Below are 22,458 nucleotides of genomic sequence, written 5' to 3' on the forward strand. Positions count from 1 at the left end.
GGCTGCACCAGCATGTGTTCCCACCAACAGTGCTTGGGGTTCCTTTTTTCTCTACATCCTTGGCAACACTTGTTAGTTCTGGCGGTAATTATTTCAGCCATTCTGAAAGGTGTGAGGTGGTATCTCATTGCGGTTTTGATTTGCATTTGCCTCCTTTTAGTGATATGGAGCATCTTTTCATGTAGTCTGTATGTCTTTGGAAAAATGTGTGTTCATGTCCTCTGCCCACCTTTAATAGGATTATTTGGTATTTTGATGTTGAGTTGGTGTTGGATATTAACCCTTTATCAGATGTATCATCGGCAAATATCTTCTCCCGTTCAGTAGACTGTGTTTTGTTTTCTTGATGGTTTCCTTCGGTGCACAAAATCTTTTTATTTTGGTGTAGTCCCAATAGCTTAATTTTGCTTTTGTTTCTCTTGCCAAAAGAGATATATCTATAAAAATGTGTCTACAGGTGATGTCAAAGAGATTACAGCTTATGCTTTCTTCTAGCAATTTTATGGTTTCAGGTATGGCGTTTAGATATTTAATCCATTTTAAGTTTATTTTTGTGAATGGTGTAAGGAAATGGTCCAGTTTCATTCTTTTGCATGTGGCTGTCTAGTTTTCCCAACACCATTTGTTGAAGAGACTGTCTTTCCTCCATTGCATATTCTTGCCTCCTTTGTCATGGATTAACTGATCATAAAAGCATGGGTTTATTTCTGGGCTCTCTATCCTGTTCCATTGATCTATGTGTCTATTTTTGTGCCAGTACCATACTGTTTTAATTACGATAGTTTTGTAGTATATCTTGAAATCTGGGATTATGATATCTCCAGTTTTGTTGTTCTTTTTCAAGCTTGATTCAGATATTCAGGGTCTTTTATGGTCCCATACAAATTTTAGGATTATTTGTTCTAGTTCTGTGAAAAATGCTGTTGGTATTTTAATAGGGATTGAATTAAATCTGTAGGCTGCTCTGGGTAATGTAGACATTTTGACAACACTGATTCCCTTAATTCATGAGCACGGAATATCTTTCCATTTGTTTGCATCACCTTCAATTCCTTTCATCAATGTTTTACAGTCTTTGGAGTACAGGTCTTTTACCTCCTTGGTTGAGTTTATTTCTAGGTACTTTATTATTTTTGGTGCAATTGTAAGTGGGGCTGTTTCCTTAATTTCTCTTTCTGCCACTTCATTATTAGTGTATAGACGTGCAACAGATTTCTGTATGTTAATTTTGTATCCTACAACTTTCCTAAATTCATTTACCAGTGCTAGTAGTTTTCGGGGGGAATCGTTCAGAATTTCCATACATACTATCACACCGTCCACAAAGAGTGAGAGTTTTACTTCTTCCTTACCAGTTTGTATCAGATGCCGAATTCTTTAATTTGTAATGTTTGCCCATTGATTTGGGCATCTAGGTACCTGCAGAATGTACAACAGTGCCACACTATATTCCCTTACCCTTCAGGTTACCTGGTGGGAGTGGGGATAGAGCAGGAAGGGTGTGTCAACAAACACAGGGATTCTTACTTGGAAGGCTTGGCAGTAAGGGCGCTTCCAACATTTGCATGATCTTATCTTCCTTCTTAAGAATTGCATGTACTGGGGCGCCTGAGTGGCTGTCAGTTAAGCGTCCGACTTCGGCTCAGGTCATGATCTCACGGTTCGTGAGTTCAAGCCCCGCGTCAGGCTCTGTGCTGATGCCTCAGAGCCTGGAGCCTCTTTCAGATTCTGTGTCTCCCTCTCTCTCTGACCCTCCCCCATTCATGCTCTGTCTCTCTCTGTCTCAAAAATAAATAAACGTTAAAAAAAAAAAAAGAATTGCATGTACTATTTTTTTTTTATTTATATCCAAGTTAGTTAGCATATAGTGCAATCATGATTTCAGGAGTAGAATCCAGTGATTCATCCCCTAATACAACACCCCATGCTCATCCCAACAAGTGTCCTGGTTTTAAAATGAAAGATATGTGGCCTCGTGCCCTTTCTCTGTTCTTCTATTTTTTTATTGAAGTAAAATACACATTATGTAAGTGCGAGTATCCTAGTTATTTTTACGTGTGCAGTTCAGTGACATTCAGTACGTTCATATTTTTGTGCAACCATCACCACTGTCCGTCTCCAAAACTCTTTTCATCTCCCTGCATTAATTTTGAGATGCAAAATTTAAGCAAAGGAAAAGGCTGTACAAGTTTTCCTTCCAGCCAATCACAGTTTTGAGAAATGAAGAATGAAAATTTATTGTGTTCCTACTGTATGCAGGTGTGATGCGGAGGGTTTATATAAATTAACTCTTTTAAATCTATATCAGTCCTATGTGGATCAAGTTATTCTAATTTTAGAGAGACAAGTACAGAGGAGAGCTTGCAATTTTGTACATTAATGTTGCATCCTACAACCTTACCGAATTTATTTATTACTTTTAATAGTTTTTTGGTGGAGTCTTTAGGGTTTTCTATGTATAGTATCATGTCATCTGCAAATAGTGACAGTTTTACTTCTTTCTTGCCAATTTGGATGTGTTTTATTTCTTTCTAGTGTCAGATTGCTGTGATTAGGACTTCTATGATCATGTTGAGTAAAAGTGGTAAGAGTGGACATCCTTGTCTTATTCCTGATGTTAGAGAAAAAGGTCTCAGTTTTTACTATTGAGTATGATGTTAGCTGTGGGTTTGTCATATATGAACTTTATTATGTTGAGATACGTTCCCTCTAACCCCACTTTGTTGAGAGGTTTTATCATGCATGGATGTTGGATTTTGTCAAACGCTTTTTTCTGCATCTTTTGAAATAATCATATGATTTTTATTTTTCATTTTGTTAATGTGGTGTATCATGTTGATTGATTTATGGATGTTGAACAATTCTTACATCCCTGGAATAAATCCCAGTAGATCATGGTGAATGATCCTTTTATTGTGTTGTTGAATGTGGTTTTATTCATATTTTGTTGAGGATTTTTGCATCCATGTTCAGCAGAGGTGGCTTGTACTTTTCTTCTTTGACAGTGTCTTTGTCTGGTTTGGGTATGAGGGTAATGCTGGCCTTGTAAAATGTATTTGGAAGCTTTCTTTCATCTTCTAGTTTTGAAATAGTTTAGGGAAAATAAGTATTAACTCTTCTTTAAATGTTTCATAGAATTCACCTATGAATCCATCTGGTCCTGGACTTTTGCTTGTTGGGAGTTTTCTGACTACTGATTCAATTTTGTTACTAATAATTGGTCTGTTCAGATTTTCTATTTCTTCCTGATTCAGTTTTGGAAGAGTGCCGATTTCTAGGCATGTCTCCATTTCTGTTAGGCTGTTCAATTTGTTGGCATGTGATTTTTGTAGTAGCCTTTTATAACCCTTTGTATTTCTGTGGTGTCAGCTGTTACTTCTCTTCTTTCACTTCTGATTTTATCAATTTTGGTACTCTTTTTTTCTTTTCTTTTCTTTTCTTTTCTTTTTAAATATAATTTGTCAAATTGGTTTCCATACAACACCCAGTGCTCATCCCACCAAGTGCCCTCCTCCATGCCCATCACCCACTTCCCTCTCTCCCCCACCCCCCATCAATCCTCAGTCTGTTCTCTGTCCTCAAGAGTCTCTTATGGTTTGCCTTCCTCCCTCTCTGTACCTTCTACCTCCCTTCCCCTCCCCCCTGGTCTTCTGTTAAGTTTCTCAAGATCCACTTATGAGTGAAAACCTATGGTATCTGTCTTTCTCTGTCTCACTTATTTCACTTAGCAAAATACCCTCTAGTTCCATCACCATTGCTGTAGATGACATGTCATATAAAGGGCTAATATCTAAAATCTATAAAGAACTCACCAAACTCCCCACCTGAAAAACAAATAAGCCAGTGAAAAAAAATGGACAGAAGACATGAATAGACACTTTTCCAAAGAAGGCATCCAGATGGCCAACAGACACATGAAAACATAGTCAATGTCACTCCTTATCAGGAAAATACAAATCAAAACCACACTGAGATACCACCTCAGGCCAGTCAGAGTGGCTAAAGTGAACAAATCAGGGGACTATAGATGCTGACAAGGATGTGGAGAAAGGGGAACCCTCTTGTACTGCTGGTGGGAATGCAAACTGGTGCAGCTGCTCTGGAAAATGTGTGGAGGTTCCTCAAAAAATTAAAAATAGAACTACCCTATTACCCAGCAATAGCACTGCTAGGAATTTGCCCAAGGGATACAGGAGTGCTGATGCATAGGGGCACTTGTACCCCAATGTTTATAGCAGCACTTTCAACAATAGCCAAATTATGGAAAGAGCCTAAATGTCCATCAACTGACGAATGGATAAAGAAGACGTGCTCTATATATACAATGGAATACTACTCTCTCTTTTTTTCTTGATGAGTTTCGCTAAAAGTTTATCAATTTTATTTATATTTTCAAGGAACCAGGAGAACTAACTTTTTCTGAAGAGTCAGTCGCAGAAAGCCCAGTGGTTAAGAGCATGGGGTTCAGAGTAAGAGGACTGACTTTGAATCTTGCCACCTGCTGACTTTGAAAATTTGAGCAAGTTACTTAACATCTCTGAGCTACAGTTTTCCCATCTGTAAAACTTGGTTAAAAATAACATTGCCTAATGGTGTTATTGAAAACATGTTAAAATGCTTATGAAGTATTTGTTAAAGGTTGGCTTTTGTTATTACATGCTAAGATGTCCCATGGATTATCTCATTTAATATCTACAACGACCCTAGGCTGTATATATTATTAGCCCTACTTGTATAGAAGAGAGTTGAGATTTCTAAGAGCTAAGTAGCCCCAGAAATCATAGCCCAAGGGTGACAAAGGCAGAATTTGACCCAGGTTGATGGCAAAGACCATGTTCATTTCCCCATAATGTGGCTGCTTCCTCATTTTATAAATCAGCCAACAAAACTGAGACAGTCAGAGCCTTGCCTGGAGTAACGGAGGTAAAAGGTAGACACTGGCCTGTCTACAAGGCCATGTTCTTTCTGTTACCCTCTGCTGCCTCCTCAGAGGTTAAAGAGCTTACCCGGGTCACACAGGGTAAGGTGGACAAGCCACAAGCATGCCTGGCTAGAAGCGTCATTGCTTCTACCACAGTGTCACAGCCTGGTCAGCCCACTGAGCAAAGTAGGAAGATTGTCTGTTACCACCAATATTATCATAACTTCTGAGAGTCAGGCAGCCTCTGCGGTGACAAATGGCACAATTATCACCCTAGTATAGAAAAAAAAAAAAAAAAAGGTGCTCCAAATCTGACGCTAATCATTCCATGAGCTACTAGTCAGAATGAATGATGGCGTCCAGTCTGAAACCCTAGACAAGGATCCAGGGGATAGTCAGGAAAGTGATGTTCATCTTTAAGAATGGTTTCCAAACTTAGATCCCAGGACGCTTCTACACTCTAACGTATTACTGAGGACTCCGAAGAGCCTTTGTTTAAGTGGGCTATCTACTGATTCAAAATTCAAAATCGAAACAGAAAATATAACAATGTCCTTATTTAAATTTATCATAACAAACCCATTACGTATTACAATATATGCCATAATTTTATTTGAAAACACATTTCCAAGAAAAATAATTGGTGAAACGCGTGTCATTGTTTTACACGTTTGCAAATGTCTTTATGTCTAGGTTAGTAGGAGACACTTAGATTCTCCTTTCTGCTTCTTCACTCAGTCTGTCGCTTTACGTTGCTTTTGTTGAGGTTTAGGAAGAAAAATCAGCCTCATATATTTATATATTTATGGAGCTGAAAATTCTAGATGGGTGAGGAAATTTTCATACTCTTTAGGTAATTGTGGGTATTCTTTCATACTACACTACAACTTGACAAGTTGACAATTTCTTTTTCTATTTTGTTTTTTTAATGTTTATTTTTTGAGAGAGAGAGAGAGAGAGAGACAGAGTGTGAGCAGGGAAGGAGCAGAGGGAGAGGGAGACACAGAATCTGAAACAGGCTCCAGGCTCTGAGCCGTCAGCACAGAGCCCAACGCGGGGCTCAAACTCATGAACCACGAGATCATGACCTGAGCTGAAGTCAGATGCTTAACTGACTGAGCCACCCAGATACCCTGACAAGTGGTAATTTCTTAAATGTTGGTTGCAATGTGGAATCTGAAAGCATGTCAATGAATTTTTTTTTTTGCACCCCGTTGCATTAAAGTCCACTGGTCTGTGTGTACCTTGAATGGACCTGTCACTCACACATGATTTTTAACATCAGGCATTGGAAACTTGGAAACTGATGGTTCACTATGCATATCTTAAAAATAGTAACACATTTCACTCTACAGTATAAAAACGTCAAATTTATTAATATCACCAGTGATCTCATCAAGCTCATAGTAGTGGATATGGTTTCCAAGGTTTGTTTTTAATTTTTTTTAATGTTTATTTATTTTTGAGAGAGAGAGAGAAAGAGAGACAGAGTGTGAGTAGGAGAGGGGCAGAGGGAGAGGGAGAAACAGAATATGAAGCCGGCTCCAGGCTCTGAGCTTTCAGCACAGAGCCTGACGTGGGTCTTGAACTCATGAACTGCGAGATCATGACCTGAGCTGAAGCCAGATGCTTAACCAACTGAGCCACCCAGGCGTCCCTCCAAGTTTTTAATTTTTGTTGGAAAGCTCACAAGTTGTTATTTGGTTATTTGGTTTCCATGAAGTGATGGGCTCCCTGTTCCATGTCTACCAAATAGCTAAGCCTGAATAACCACAGCCTCGCAGCTATCTTGTCAGGTAAAAACAATGTTGCAGGAACCAAGTGGCTACTCTGATGTAACTATTCCAGCAATTGCTTTTTCTCAAGACAATCATCATACTTCAGTGCAGCAGAAGTTCTTAATGCATTCTTCCCATTTTGTCACATAGAACAGCTAAATAACATGTATTCAAAGATTGAGGTTCAATAAAATTAATAACTTTTACTGTTTCAGGGGGGACTTTCTTAAGGAAAACTTAATTTCTTTCCTGTGAGTTTGCTGCCACTGCCTTGATTTGTACCACGACCAAAGTAGTTTTATCCACCATAACTTTTGCACCATCAGTGAAAGTATGAGTGCGGTGAAAAGGCCAACTGACTTGGTATTATTGTGATATTGTTTTGAACTCACAGACTCCCTCTGAAAAGATCCTGGGGACTCCCTGGGGTCTATAGACCACACTTTGAGAAACTCTGATCTATCAAATGACACTAGTGTGTAAAACTGGTGGTACTATCCCTCCAAAGAAAATTTCAGTGCTCAGCTCACAATCTTTCCCTCTACCGCAGTTCCTTCCATCGCCGTGGGAGACCTCATCATCCCCATAAATGAGCTATCCAACACTCTGCCCCTCAGTCACTCCTTGTCCTCATCTCCAATGACCTTTTCCTCACTCCACTGTCTTCTATGGTCACATCCTGGTCTTTCTCACTCTCTGAAACAGCTCCTCCTCCAAATCACTAATTCGTCAGTCATCTGTGAATATCTGGGGGCTCCACAGTCTCTTCTCCCTCTATATTTTATGCTCGAGGATTCCCAGTGCACTTTTATTTGGACCTCTTTGGGGCTTTTAGTCTCTTGACACCTAAGCGTTCTCTCAGGAAGATCCTTTCCTATTTTCATTTCTCTCTATATAACGAGTTTTGATTCCATGGTCTGTCATTTTGAAATCATAACTGTGCCCTAAATTCCTGGACTCCACTGTTCCCTTGATCACACCCACCTGTAAAACCCAACCTTGAATGAACTATCGACCTCATTACCTGGTTAACTCAATCTCATAATAAATATCAGTTCCTAGGGCAGTATTTTTCAAGACCCAGATAAGTTATATACCTGCCTTCATATGATGTGGTCAATTTCTGCCCATTTTCTCAAAACTTAATTATCACACTTGTAATATTTGTACAGTTTCTGTCTTCACCAGATTATAAGTTCTATGAAGGCAGATACTGCCTGTATATTTGCTGCTGACATTCCAGCACCTATTATGGTGCCAGATACAAGGAAAGTATTCGGTGAATATTTAGGAAAGGGGGGAGGGGAAGAAAGAAGGGAGGGAAGGTGGGAGGAAAGCAGGGACGATGAGGAAGAAAAAAGGAAGAGAAGAAGGAAGGGGGGAGGGAAGGGAGAGGAGATGGAAGGAAAGAAAAGAAGGGAAAGAAGGAAACCAATTTCTGGGAAATAGAATGACATTGTTTAGAGACTTGTTTGAACTCGATTTCCGGTTAGAAGCTAAGTAAATAATTCTGGTAACTAGACATTCAAATGGCTCAAGGTTCTGCCCATCTGTCATTTTTCTGATAGATTTCCTATAATAAAAGCTTAAGGTATAGGAACATGGAGAAAGACAGGGTTCTAATCATCAAAAGGTGGGAGAGAAGGTACAGAGTAAAGGTTTGGGAACAGAAAATGACTCAAGCAATAGTTTGCTTCTCACTATGGAATTGTCAAGGTAATGTCAGTGCAAGCCCACTGAGACTGCATTATGATGTCAAAATGGAAGGAAACAGTAATAATGGATGGGAGCAAAAGCCTAGACAGAGCAATGCTGTGTTGCTGTCGTTTTAAAAGCTTTGTGACATGATGTCTAGACAGAAGCACATACAGTAATGCTATCACTGAAGCAAGAATACAGAAGGTACACAGAACCATTCATTAAGTCATTACAAGGCTCCAACCTTTTAGCCAATATCAATATGTCCAGCATTTTCTCTTATCAGTGCAGTGAATCTTTAAATGTAGTTTGTTTTTTGCTTATTACAAAAGTAATACATTCTCTTTAAAGAGAACATAGAAGAGATTATAAAAGAAAAAAAATGCCCCCAACCCTGCCACCATTAATATTTTGTTATATTTCCTTTTGCTTTATTTTCATAATATAATTGAGGTCATACTGAGTATTACATTTTACATCCTGATTTTCCACTTAATATCATAGCAGAAATGTAAACTACTTATGATGACTACACATGGTTCCATTCCTGTAACATCAAACAATTAGATTATTGGGCACCCAATGTTTCCATATCCTCTTATTTCCTGAAGATATATCCTGTGGAGTGGGATGGCTAGGTTGAAGGATACAGGTGATTTGAAGGCTTATGACACTTACGGCCAAATGGCTTTGCAAAATAATTGTATCATTTTTCAACCACTTAGGGAACCATGAATAAATCTGTGGTCTAGTAAATCTTGGCAAATAGTTTTAACCCGTCTCCAAAAAAATAAAAGAAGTGTCTCCTAGCTGCTGAGAATCTACTCAAGCAATAACACATTTAACACAGAGCACTGGGAGTCAGGAGTCTTTGATTCTAGTTTTTAGTTTATATCTACTTTTCTATCTACTATGAGCAAGTTTCTTTAACCATCTGGCTTTTAGATTTTTTAATCTATAGAATCACCCCCGGTCAATATAGTACTATTGCAGGATTTCTCAAAGCGTGCTCTGTGGAGTGCTCAACCTAGGGTTGAGAAGGAAGAGAAGAAAAATGACATGGTCAAATACATTCAGATAAATTGCATACAACATGCTACTCTCAGAAATTTAAACTGCAACATATTAAAGGCCCTGAGACGTCCTGCATTCTAATCTACCCAGCATTTCCCTAATTTTTTGAACACATCATTTCTTTTTTTCAGGTAACGTCTATAAGATTGTGTAACACAATTGAGGAAACACTGATAGAACACCAAGTGATTGTGAGTCTACCAAACATGCATTGCAACCCAGTTTCTGCCCCTTACTGAACTTTCATTTTATTATAACTGAAAAATAGTATAATAACCTATGTCTTGAATATGGAGTAAAATCATGTATGTAAAGCCCCAAGCACAAGCCTGATGTACATGTCAGTTTCTACTCTCTAATCTTCTCAACCCTGTACATGCTCATCAAAACTGTCCACCTTCATCAAAAAGGTATTGAATGTCTACTCTGCATAGGGCTGTGGGTTAGTGAGATGCTACCCATCTGCTTTTTTAAATAGAATGGCACATTGGCCTAAAACCTAGAGTTAAACGTGGAATCTGCGAGTCAAATACCTAACCCCAAAATGTGGCCACCACAGCAACTGAAATCAAAAAATGATTAATCAGCTACCAATTTTAGGCTAGAAGATTAGAAGGCCTAACCCTGATTATTGCCAGAGGATCATCCTAATAAATTGACTCAGCTTATATTTAAGGCTGATTGTCACTGATTATATAATCTTGAGGCAGATCCATTCAGTTCTTACAGGGAAATCACATCATGAAACTGAGGTACTTTAAATGGCCTTTGAAAGTTTGCTGAGTCTCCAGCGACCTCCATGTTGCTAAATCCCGTAGAAAGTTTTCCGGCTTGGTCTTAACTTCCCCCTCTGTTAGCCATTGTTTCCTTCTTGAAATCATCCGGTCTGGGATTTCTTCAGCATCACACTTCCCTGTTTCCTCCCTCCCTCTGTGGCCCGTTCTCTTTGACGTCTCCAAAAACTGGAATGTTTCAGTCCCCAATGTTGCATTTCTTTTCTCTTCCTGTTTCCCTTACTCTTAGGACGGTGAGATCCATTTCCTTGGCTTCCCCTTGCAAGGTATTCCCTTGCTAATACCTCCTAAATGTAAATCTTCAGCCTAGACTACTCCTCTGAAATCCTCTTTTCTTTATCCAGCTGCCCCACTTTAGATCTCCACTAGGTCGGTGCCCCTGGGGCATGGCAAACTTAATGGCTCCAAACCTCAGCTCTTCCTTTTCTACTAACCAGCTTCTCTGGTTCACCCACATCCAAAAGTAGAGCCATCATAACACGCAGTTGCTCAAGCTAAATACTTAGCAATGGTCTTTAATTCCTTCCTTTCGCTCGCCCTCATATCCAGTGCTTTGGAAATGTCTGTCCATTTTACTTTCAAGATATGTCTCAAATATCTTCCCTTCTGCGTACCTCTGCTACCAGCACCCTAATTTAAGGCACCATTATCTATCATGAGATCACTGCTGTGGCCTCCTGTGGGCCAAGACATTCCACTTGAGCTTCCTCCAATCCCTTCTCTGCACAGCCACCAGGATGATTTTTCCTCCCCTGCACTCCCATTTTGAAGACCCTCCGGTGTTTTTTGGTTGGTTGGTTGGTTGGGTTTTAGTACCCATAGACTGAAGTTCAAAATCCTCATCATGATGTCAAAGTCCTCTGTGATCTGGTGTCTGCCCACTTTTTTGACATCCTGTCAGGGCACAATTCCCTGCTCTCACGCTGTTGCCATCCTTCAGTGCCATGAGCATGATGGGCCATTTCCCACTGGAGGGACTGAGGACATGCTGATCTCTCCATTCTCCCTTTTCTTCACATGGCTTCTCCTGGCCATCCTACATCTCTCAGGTTAAATACCACCTCCAGAGAAACCCCACCCACCAGGCTGTCTTTCAATTGCCCTAATATCCTCTGTCAAAAGGATCTATTTGTTTCCTTCATAGTATTTATCACAGTTTTTTACTGAAATGTTTTGTTTACATGTTAATCTACTCTATCGCTACACTGTAAAGTCCGTGAGGGCAGGAACATTTATCTGTTTAGTTCACCACCTAGTACCTAGCATACCTGGAGTATAGAGAAAAAGGAAGGAAGGAAGGAAGGAAGGAAGGAAGGAAGGAAGGAAGGAAGGAAGGAAGGAAGGAGGGAGGGGGGGAAGGAAAGAAGGAAGGAAGGAAGGAAGGAAGGAAGGAAGGAAGGAAGGAAGGAAGGGGGGAAGGAAGGAAGGAAGGAAGGAAGGAAGAAAAGTATTTCCTGTGTGCTGGCAACATACAGAATTCCACACAGAACTTCTAGCTCTAGGAATGTTCCAGGCTTTCCTACAGAATGTGCGTAATACTTTTTTCTCCACACAGAATAATCACACCTCATTCATCTGGCCAAAACTTCCCAGTTCAGCTAAGGCTTATTATTCTTCCAGTTAGCTTTCCTTGACCTGCCTGCCCTATGTGAACATCTTGCCACCTACATAGAACTTCTCATACTTTATCTCCATTCCTACATGGCACATTCTGCAAGGCAGGCATCATGACTACATTGTTCACCATTGTAGCCTAGTGCTAAGTATAGTACTTTGCATCTAGTAGGTTGCATCTAGTAGGAGCTCAGTACCAATGTTGAGTATAAGTATATTATCTCATTTAATCTTATATTATCTCATTTAAGTTTTATAAGAACACTGTGGGGTGGGAACTATTACACCCATTTTATAGGCAAGTAAAACAGATTCATGGGGAGATGAAATAAACCTGCTTAAGGTTATATAGATAGTAAAATGGCAAAGCAAGGATTCTGATGAAGGCTGTTTAACACTAAAACATATGCATTGTTTTAGCATTCCAAGATATACTGTGAAGGGTTTCTGACAAAAGGGAAAGAGAGTAATAAAAACAATATTCTAAAAGCTTACCATGTGCCAAGTTCTGTGCTAAGTACTTTATATGAACTCTCTTACCTCCTGTAAAGTGCTCAATGAAATACATATCTCTGTTTCATAGATAACTAAGTTGAGCCTTAGAGAGTTTATTGTCCAGGTTCTATAGCCACTAGGTGGTGAAGCCAGGACTTAAACCCAGGTTGATCTCACTCCATAGCCCATACCCAATGCCATGTGAAGTATAGCTAATAGTTAGTTACCCTGGACAAAAGTGTCCACATTCACAAGACTCGCTTCTGAGTTGAATCCACTACTCCAGTTATTCATATGAGTTAAAAATTCATGTAGCTCTAATACATACTGATTTCCAGTTATCTGGACAACCTTTGAAAATATTCACATGGCCCTGGCCCAGGATAGTCAGGTAAACACACTGAGATGCCCATGAAATAGGCAAAATAAAGAGGAGAATCATGATTTAAACTTCTCAGGGTCCACTGCCTGTATGACCTATTTAACCAAGGAAAGGAACAAACCCTTGTGGTCATTCCATGTTTGGAATCCTCACTCGTGTTTCATCAGTCACCCTAAGGAATTTTGTTCATTCTCCATCAATAGACATTTTTGGTTGAAAATGTTATATTTACATTGCTTATCAAAATATGTGTTTAGTTTTGGGAAAAAAAACACTTTTTTTTTTCTGGGGGGCAGGTGTAGCAGCAATGGTGGTAATAACACTGATCTGGCAGTTAGAAGACCTGACAATTCCACTGGGTGGCTGAATCATGTACAGCCTGTCAAACTGCTTTGTTTCCTTTCTGGCTCTCAGGGAATAATAATCATAACAATCTTAAAGGGACATAATGAGGATTAATCGGTCCTATTCTTAAAATGCCTGGCAGAGAAGTCTGGTTGTTATGTAACATGCCCCTTCTCTTTCTGGGGCTCAGATTCGTTACCTGCAACACAAGTGGATTAAACCAGATGTCTGAGTCAGTCCTAATTCTAAAGACCTGTGATATAGAAATGAAGGAAGCAGCCATCAAGAACTTTAGAAGAGTTACGGCAAATATATCCAGATATGTAAGGAGAATCATGAACACGATGATAAGTGGAAGATGTAAAAGAATACCAAATGAAACTTTTAAAGCTGAAAATCCTTACAACAGAAATGAAAATTCATTGAATGGTTTAACAACCGATTAAATACTGCAGAAGAAAAGATTGGCAAAGTGGAAGATACAGTGATAGAAACTATCCAAAATGGAACAAAGAGACAAAAGACTGCCAACAACAATTAAATAAAGGACAGAGTCTCAGTGACCTGTGGAATAATATCAAGCTGTCTAACCTATCTGAAATTGGACTGTCAGAAGGTAAAGAGAAAGATTATGGGGCAGAGCACATATCTGAATTAATAATGGCAACACTTTTTTTGCCAAATTTTGTGAGAACTATAAACCCACAGAACCATACCAAGGTACATCATAAACTGCTGAAAATCAATAATAAAGAGAAAATGATAAAAGCAGTCAATTTTTTTAAATGAAATATTACACAAAGAGGAAGAAAGCAGATTTTTCCTCAGAGACTATGCAAGCCAAAGATAATAGAACAACATCTTTAAAGCAATGTAGCAGGAAAAGAAAACTACTCCCTTCGAACTTAATTTTCAACAAAAATATCCTTCAAAATAAAGGCAAAATAAAGACTTTTCCAGATCACTAAAAATGGAGAATTCATCACCAAAAGTCATTCTGCACTGAAAGAAATGTCAAAGGAAGTTATTCAGGCAGAATAAAAATGATATCAGAAGTGATAAGATATTACCTGAAGGTAGGCTGTGATAAATTAATGATGTATATTATAAATCTTATAACAACAGCAAGAAAAAAACAGTAGAATAGCTACTAAATTATTTGGAATTAGAAAAAAAAACATTCGATCTAAAAGATAAAAAAACAGAAACAAAAAACAAATGAGACTAGTAGAAAACAAATAAAAAGATGATAAATCCAAACATATCGGTAATAACATTTTATATAAATGGTATATGTAAACACTATGATTAAAATATAGATTGTTACCCTACCACCCAGCAATTGCACTACTAGGTATTTATCCAAAAGGTACAGGTGTTTTGAAGGGACACATGCACCCCAATGTTTATAGCAGCACTATTGACAATAGCCAAAGTATGGAAAGAGCCCAAATGTCCATCGACAGATGAGTGGATACAGAAGATGTGGGTATATATATACAATGGAGTATTACGCGACACTCAAAAAGAATGAAATCTTGCCATTTGCAACAACGTGGATGGAACTGGAAGGTATTATGCTAAGCAAAATAAGTCAATCAGAGAAAGACAAATACCACATGTTTTCACTCATATGTGGAATTTAAGATAAAAAACAGATGAACATAAGGGAAGGGAAGCAAAAACAATATAAAAACACAGGGAGGGAGACAAACTCCTTTAAAGTTTAAGACAAACTTTAAAATATAGAGAACAAACTGAGGGTTGCTGGAGGGGCTGTGGGTCAGGAGAAGGCTAAATGGGCAAGGGGCATTAGGGAGGACACTTGGGATGAGCATTGGGTGTTATATGTAGGGGATGAATCACTGGATTCTACTCCTGAAATCATTATTGCCCTATATAAAACACAAACACACACACTAAAAAATTAGAAATAGAAAGAAACTTTTTCAACCTAACAAAGAGCATCTACAAAATAACTGTAGTTAAAATCATCCTTAACGGTCAAAGCCAAAAGTTTTCCGCTTAAAATTAGGAGTAAGACATGGGGCGCCTGGGTGGCTCAGTCGGTTAAGCGTCCGACTTCGGCTCAGGTCACGATCTCGCGGTCCGTGAGTTTGAGCCCCGCGTCGGGCTCTGGGCTGACGGCTCAGAGCCTGGAGCCTGTTTCGGATTCTGTGTCTCCCTCTCTCTGCCCCTCCCCCATTCATGCTCTGTCTCTCTCTGTCTCAAAAATAAATGAACGTTAAAAAAAAATTAAAAAAAAAAAATTAGGAGTAAGACAAAGATGTCTAGTCTTGCCACTTCTATCAGCATAGAACGGAAGGTTCTACCCAGGACAATTAGGCAAGAAAAAGCAGTAAAAGTAATCCAGATTGGAAAGGGAGAAGTAAAAGTATCTCTCTTTGCAGATGCCATAATCTTGTACATAGATAATTATAAGAAATCCACAAACAATATTATAACTAATAAATTATTTCAGCAAACTGCAGGATATGAAAACAATGTACAGAAACAACTATATTTCTATATACTAGCAATAAACAATCTGACAATGATATCCAGGAGTCAATCTCATTTACAATAGCCTCAAAAATATTTAGGAATAAATTTAACAAAGGAAGTATCAGACATACACTGAAAAGTATAAAATATCATAGGAAAAAATTAAAGAAGACCTAATTAAGTAAAAAGAAAGCCAATATTCATGGAATGGAAGACTTGGTATTAAGGTGAAAACACTCCCCACACTGATCTGATCTGTAAATTCAATGCAATGCAATTTCAAAATCCCAGGGGTTTTTGTTGTTGCAAAATTGGCAAACTGATCCTGATACTCATATGAAATTGCAACCCAGAATAGCCATTAAAAATAAAGAACAAAGTTGGAGGATTCATACTTTCCGATTTCAAAACTTAACTACAGTTGGGTGGCTCAGTCAGTTAAGTGTCAGCCCTTGATTTCGGCTCAGGTCATGATTTCACAGTTCTTGGGTTTGAGCCTGAATCAGGCTCTGTGCTGACAGTTCAAAGCCTGCTTAGGATTCTCTCTCTCTCCCTCCCTCTCTGCCCCTCCCCTGCTCTCTCTCTCTCTCAAAATAAATAAACTTTAAAAATAAATAAATAAAGTATGAAGAGTCAGATAATTTAAAATAAAATTTGGGGAAAAACTCACCACACAAACAATAATCATAAGAAAGTAAGAATATGATATTAATAATAGACTGCAGACCAAAAACAATTGCTACGGATAATGAAAGTCTTTCATAATGATAAGGGGGAAAATCATCAAGAAGTCATACTAATTCTAAATATAGATAGATAGATAGATAGATAGATAGATGTAGATAACAGAGCTTGAAAATACATGAAGCAAAAATTGAAGGAACTGAAAGGAGAAGTAGACAAATCCACAAATATAGCTGGAGATTGCAATATCACTTCCTCAGTAATTAATAGAACAAGGAGAAGAAAAGTTGAGCAACATTAACAACCAACTTGATTTAATGACTTAGCACTACACCCAACAACAAAGAAATATACACTTTTGAGCACACATTATATATTCACTAAGAAATCCTATTTTTTATCATAAAACAAATCTCAATAAATTAGAAGGATTGAAAATTGTTTAAACTTTTTAAAGCAACACACATGCTAAATGTATTATTTATATAAAATATTTGAGGTTGGATATTACAACTTATTTTCATCACCATTGTTTTAAAATGTTTTTTCTCAACCCCATTTTTTGTTATTCTTTTATTTGTTTGTTTGTTTTTATATATAATTTATTGTCAAGTTAGCTAACATACGTACGATGTGCTCTTGGCTTCAGGAGTAGATTCCCATGATTCATCACTTACATGAAACACCTAGTGCTCATCCAACAAGTGCCCTCCTCGATGCCTATCACCCATTTTCCCCACCTCCCTACCCCACTTCCTTCCACCATTAGTTTGTTCTCTGTATATAAAAGTCTCTTACGGTTTGCCTCCCTCTCTGTTTGTAACTATGTAGTTTTTTTTCTTTCCCTTCCCCCATGGTGTTCTGTTAAGTTTCTCAATTTCCACATGGGTGAAAACATATGATATCTGTCTTTCTCTGACTGATTCATTTCACTTAGTGTAATACCCTCCAGTTCCATCCACGTTATTGCAAATGGCAAGGTTTCATTCTTTTTCATTGCCAAGTAGTATTCCTGTGTGTGTGTGTGTCTGTGTGTGTATACCACATCTTCTTTATCCATTCATCAGTTGAAGGACATTTGGGCACTTTCCATAATTTAGCTATTGTTGAATGCTGCTATCAATGTTGGGGTGCATGTGCCCCTTTGAATCAGCATTCCTGTATCCTTTGGATAAATTCCTAACTATTGCTAGCTCATAAGATAATTCAATCTTTAATTTTTTGAGCCACTCTGTTTTCCAGGGTGCTGTACCAGTTTGCATTCCCACCATTAATACAAGAGGGTTCCCTTTTCTCCATATCCTCACCAACATCTGTTCTTTCCTGAGTTGTTAATTTTAGCCACTCTGACTGGTGTGAGGTGGTATCTCAATTTTTCTATTAAGAGTTAATAATAGGGGCACTATGGTGGCTCAGTTGGTTGAGCATCTGACTTCAGCTCAGGTCACGATCTCATGGCTCATGAGTTCATGAGCCCCTGTGTTGGGCTTGTACTCACGGCTCAGAGCCTAGAGATTGCTTTGGATTCTGTCTGTTTCTCTCTGGCCCTCCCCTGCTCACACACTGTCTCTCTCACCCCAAAAAAATCAACATTTAAAAAAAATTGTTTGAGTTTATAATAAGCAAATGGTAAAGAAGACCTTATAAAAATAAAAGTATAAAACTGTATTTAAAAATATAAAATTTAAGAAGTATAATTTATTTCAAAGTATAAAATGTATTTTAAAAATAAAATAAATTTTACTGAAAAAATTAAATTAATTAAAATATAAATGTATAGAATCTGTTTTCGCTGTGAGGGCTCACATAAGATTTTATTGGGGGAAAAAAGAATGCCACTGTTAAATTTTTTAAATGTTTTGAAATCACTGACCAGTCTTGAAGATCCATGCCAATTGGCACAGTATACATTTGTTCTGTCTGACTTTTGTCAACCAACAGAGAGAATGGACAAAAACAAAATGTGACCATAACAATCACACAAAACTGCTCGCGATAGCCAGCATTAAACTGAGTGCCTCCTCAGGACTAGGCGTTGTCCTAAGTACCTTCATCCATTTTTTTTCTCTTAATTTCCTCCCATTTTACTGCTCAGAACACTTACATAACTTGCCTGAGATCACACAGACAGTAAATACCAGGGCCATAATTTGAACCCCACAAAATTATTTCACCATGTAGTTTTCCATTTTCAAAGCAAGGGTCAGATATACTGGCATTAGATACAAAGACCTCATGATTTCCTACTTCAGCACTTTGTAAAGTATTTAATTGGTTCTCTTTTGCCTTGACTTCAAATTTGCCTCTTCACTGGTCTGTCTTGTTTGATAAGTTCATCAAACATCAAGACTCTTTGTTCATTTTCAAAAAGGATTACAATGAGAAGCTTTTATAATTAAGAGTATCTCAGCAGAGATTTCCTTCACTACCGTTCTCTTGCCTTTTATCTCCTAATTCTTAGAGGTAAATTTTCTGATTTTTCAAAGGTGTTTTTGCTTTAAATACAAATTGCAAATTAAGTGCTTATAAAAATGTCTTTCCCCCTTCTGAACTGTTATGTAAAGGAAATCGCTCTTGCTCTAGCATTTAAAAGCAATGATTCAAAATTAAATCACTCAATAAGAATTTGACTAAAATAGCTCAACTTAAAATCTTCAGTGTTTGGGAGACAAAGACTGCTTTCATGCTATCCCAGAGCTGAAATAAGGGACCCTTTAAGCACCACAAAATACTTGATGTTAAGATATAAAAACCTGAAGCCGGGTTGGACGATTCAAGGAAATGAAATGGGCAAAATTGCAATGTACGTATGAAAATATCAGTTTCATCCATTTCCCTACAGCAAAAGGTAAACTCATTGTAAGAATGAAATGACCCAGCATCTCTACAGTTTTGGCTTTCCCAGGATGAGGTTATTAACATTATCTGATTGTATCCGCCCTGAAACACTATGAGAGGGAATTTGTAAGACTCACAAATGGATAAGTAGGGGTTCATTGTCCAACATTACTCAAGAGGATTATTATTTATTGAGTATATTTAGAGTGATATGAGTATATTTTATATCTAGGACCTTATTTCATATTCATTGACTCTTATAGACAAGGCAGCATTACCCTCATTTCCAGACAGGGGAATTGAAGTTCTAAGAGATTAAATGATCACTCCAGATTCCCCAACTCTTGAGTATTAGATCGGTGGTCTGTAGACCGATCCATCTGACTCCAAGGGCATGTTCTTTTCACTGTCCTGCACTCCTTCGCTGGACCCGTGATAACATGAAAAGAAGTCACATTCTATCCTAGCATAACTTGTTGCAAACATGGAAGTGCCTTAGCTCCCCACTAGGTGATCCCTCTGTGCAAATTTTGCAGATTTAGGGCCAACTCACCGGTTCACCTTCTCCTGGATAGTTGCCCCAGGCTGACAAGTCATCAAAGACAGGATGAAAACAGCAGCAGCAAGCATCTCAACCACCCTGTATCACTTAGAAGGAATAAAACTAGTCAGAGAGTTGGAGTGAAAGATGTCTTTGCGCCGGGACCTGTAAGAGCCATCGAATGTTCAGAACTAACAGAATTCACTCAATTCTCATTGAGATGTGGTTAATTAGTGACTAGGGTATTGATTAGCCAAACACCCTAAAATCCAGGACACCAAAGGTCACTGTTTTTCAAACCTTTTGAAAAGTAATATCCATATGGTTGAGGAAAGGAGGATTTTTAGCCAATACCAGTTTAGCAAGGAAGTCTTCTTTTTGGAATGAGGCAAAGCCAAATCAAGATACAGTTGCAGAATTCGTGGGTCTTTTTGAGTGGCTCTTGGAACTTGTGAAGTCAGATCAATTTGTTTTGCAAGACTTACACAAGGATAATACTGGTATATGAACTCGTTTGTAAACAGCCGCCAAAACATAGGAGATGCTGATAGTTACATAAAGATTCTACAATGTATTGCCAAACATCTGGAGCCTGAGAGCTGTGGTAATTGAATGGACCTTCCGCTTTTCATCTAGACATTAGATATCATTAAGATCCAGCATATTTGTGTCTTGAGGGGACCAGATGTCTTCAATAGACATCTCCAGAAGCATTCTCTAGAATTATAGTAACAGCCACACATCTGCACGGATATCATACCTATATACATCCTCTTACTCTTCCAGACATATTCATAAATTAATTAAATAAGTAGAGATGGAGAGACAGAAAATAACTGAACATGTGGCAGGCATTTCATATGTCTTATTTTACTGAATCCTCACAAGTCAACAAGATAGAAATGATTAATTTCATTTTGCAGTTCAAATGGAGGTTCAGAGAGGTTAAGTAACTTGCCAAGGATGTACAGCTGTCTTTTTTTTTTAAATTTTTTTAATGTTTATTTATTCTTGAGAGAGAGACCGACAGAGACAGAGCGTGAATGGCGGGGGGCGGGGGGGGGGTGCAGAGAGAGAGGGAGACGCAGAATCTGAAGCAGGCTCCAGGCTCTGAGCTGTCAGCACAGAGCCCACCGCGGGGCTCAAACTCACCAACTGCGAGATCATGACCTGAGCTGAAGTCGGATGCTCAACCGACTGAACCACCCAGGTGCCCCTGTACAGCTGTCTTAATATCTTTGGGAACACTTAGATTCTCTCATTAGCAGGAGAGAATTATTAATCTCAAATTATTATTAATCTCAAATACAGTTATGAAAAGTTTTAAAGAACAAATTGTATGCTTAAGAAATATGTATCTGAATTAAATGTGGAGATATTAGTAAGGTGCCCAGTTGTTACTGCCTCTATTTTTTTTTTTTTTTCAGAGACTTAAGTTAACATTTGACAAAAGCAAAGACTGATTCTGGATCCTAGAAAGTCTCTGAAGTCCCTGATTTCTGTGTTCCCCTCCCCCCTATAAAAGTGGCCTCAACTAGAGGTGATTTTGCCCTTCAGAGGACATTGGCAATGTCCAGAGACATTTATGGTTGTCACAACTTTGGAGGTTGTGACACTGGCATCTACTAGGTGCGAAGCATCCTACAATGCACAGGGCAGGACCCATTCCCTCCACCACCCCCCCCCAACAAAGAATGATCTAGCCCAAATATCAATATTGCCAAGGTTGAGAAGCACTGCCCCACAAAAAAGCTGGTCTGCCCTCCCCCGATGCCTGGGATTCTGGTGAGTTAATTTCCTTCTTCTTTTTACATAGAGAGAATATCCTCTTCCTTCCTGGTCCAGCTCTTTCTTGAGATTTCCCTGATGCCTTTTCTCCTCATCCAAGACATTAGTGGCATTCAGGACTCTTCCTTAACCTCAGCTCTCTCACCCTCCACCCACCCCTGACATGGTCCCTTAAATTCGATCATATTTCCTCTGTAATATTTTTCCTCCTTAATTATCCCCTTTGAACTATGCAGGGTCTGGGCTTTTTCTGAAACTGTCATGACATACTCCTAAGCGGGCGGGCTTCTCCTCACGTCAAACCTGCCTGTGCATTACCATTGGATTCATCTTCAAGAAGACAGCTTCTGACCATATAAGTCTCCCGCTCAGAAGCCTTCAGTGGCTCCCCCATTGTCCACAACATCGTAAGTCCAAATGCCTCCACGAGTGGGTCCAAAGCCATCTTTGCACACTTCATCAACCACAACCCTCAAATGATCCCTGAAACTATAGTCTGGGTTCCCTTATCTTCTCACACTTGCTCAGTGCTCTGACTTCACCCCTGCTGGATCTTTACCTCAGCTACCTTTATCCATCATCTCCTACCCTTCTGCCACGTGTCTTCTCAAACAGCAAGTCCATCATGGATCCTTGGCTGATGGCCCCATCTGGAAGGTCCCTCCGTGTTATCTTTGAACCTTATAAATACATACCAGCCCTTTTCATTTTTGCCTTGTACTATATTTTTCTAGGGGAATGGGGTATATCTCAGTAACGGAAGTTCCTTTAGGGTAAATTCTGTGTCTGATTCTTCTCTAAATCACCCACATCAACATAGACTCTTTCATAAGAAATATAATTTGATGGAGTGAATCTGTGAGTGAGCTAACTAAAAATAGTTTACTATTTCATAATACTTTCAGGTATATTTTCTCATTTCATCTTTAAAAGAATCTTGTGAGATGAATATTATCCTGAAGGGAATCCTGACAGTCAGAGACACAGTGATTAAGAGGGAA

General features: G+C 38.7%; 1 protein-coding gene across 1 annotated transcript in view; it reads right to left on the bottom strand.

The window, feature by feature from the left end:
• Window positions 1-19,863, bottom strand: part of C8A (complement C8 alpha chain) — a 68,226-nt gene extending 48,363 nt beyond the window's left edge. The window contains exon 1 of the mRNA XM_058717267.1: window positions 19,682-19,863. Coding sequence (XP_058573250.1) covers window positions 19,682-19,758 — 77 coding nt within the window. The 5' untranslated portion in view covers window positions 19,759-19,863. The remainder of the gene's footprint in view (window positions 1-19,681) is intronic.
• Between the last annotated feature and the right edge of the window lie 2,595 nt (window positions 19,864-22,458).

This window comes from Neofelis nebulosa, chromosome 2 (genome assembly GCF_028018385.1).
Source record: "Neofelis nebulosa isolate mNeoNeb1 chromosome 2, mNeoNeb1.pri, whole genome shotgun sequence".
Taxonomy (NCBI): Eukaryota; Metazoa; Chordata; class Mammalia; order Carnivora; family Felidae; genus Neofelis; species Neofelis nebulosa.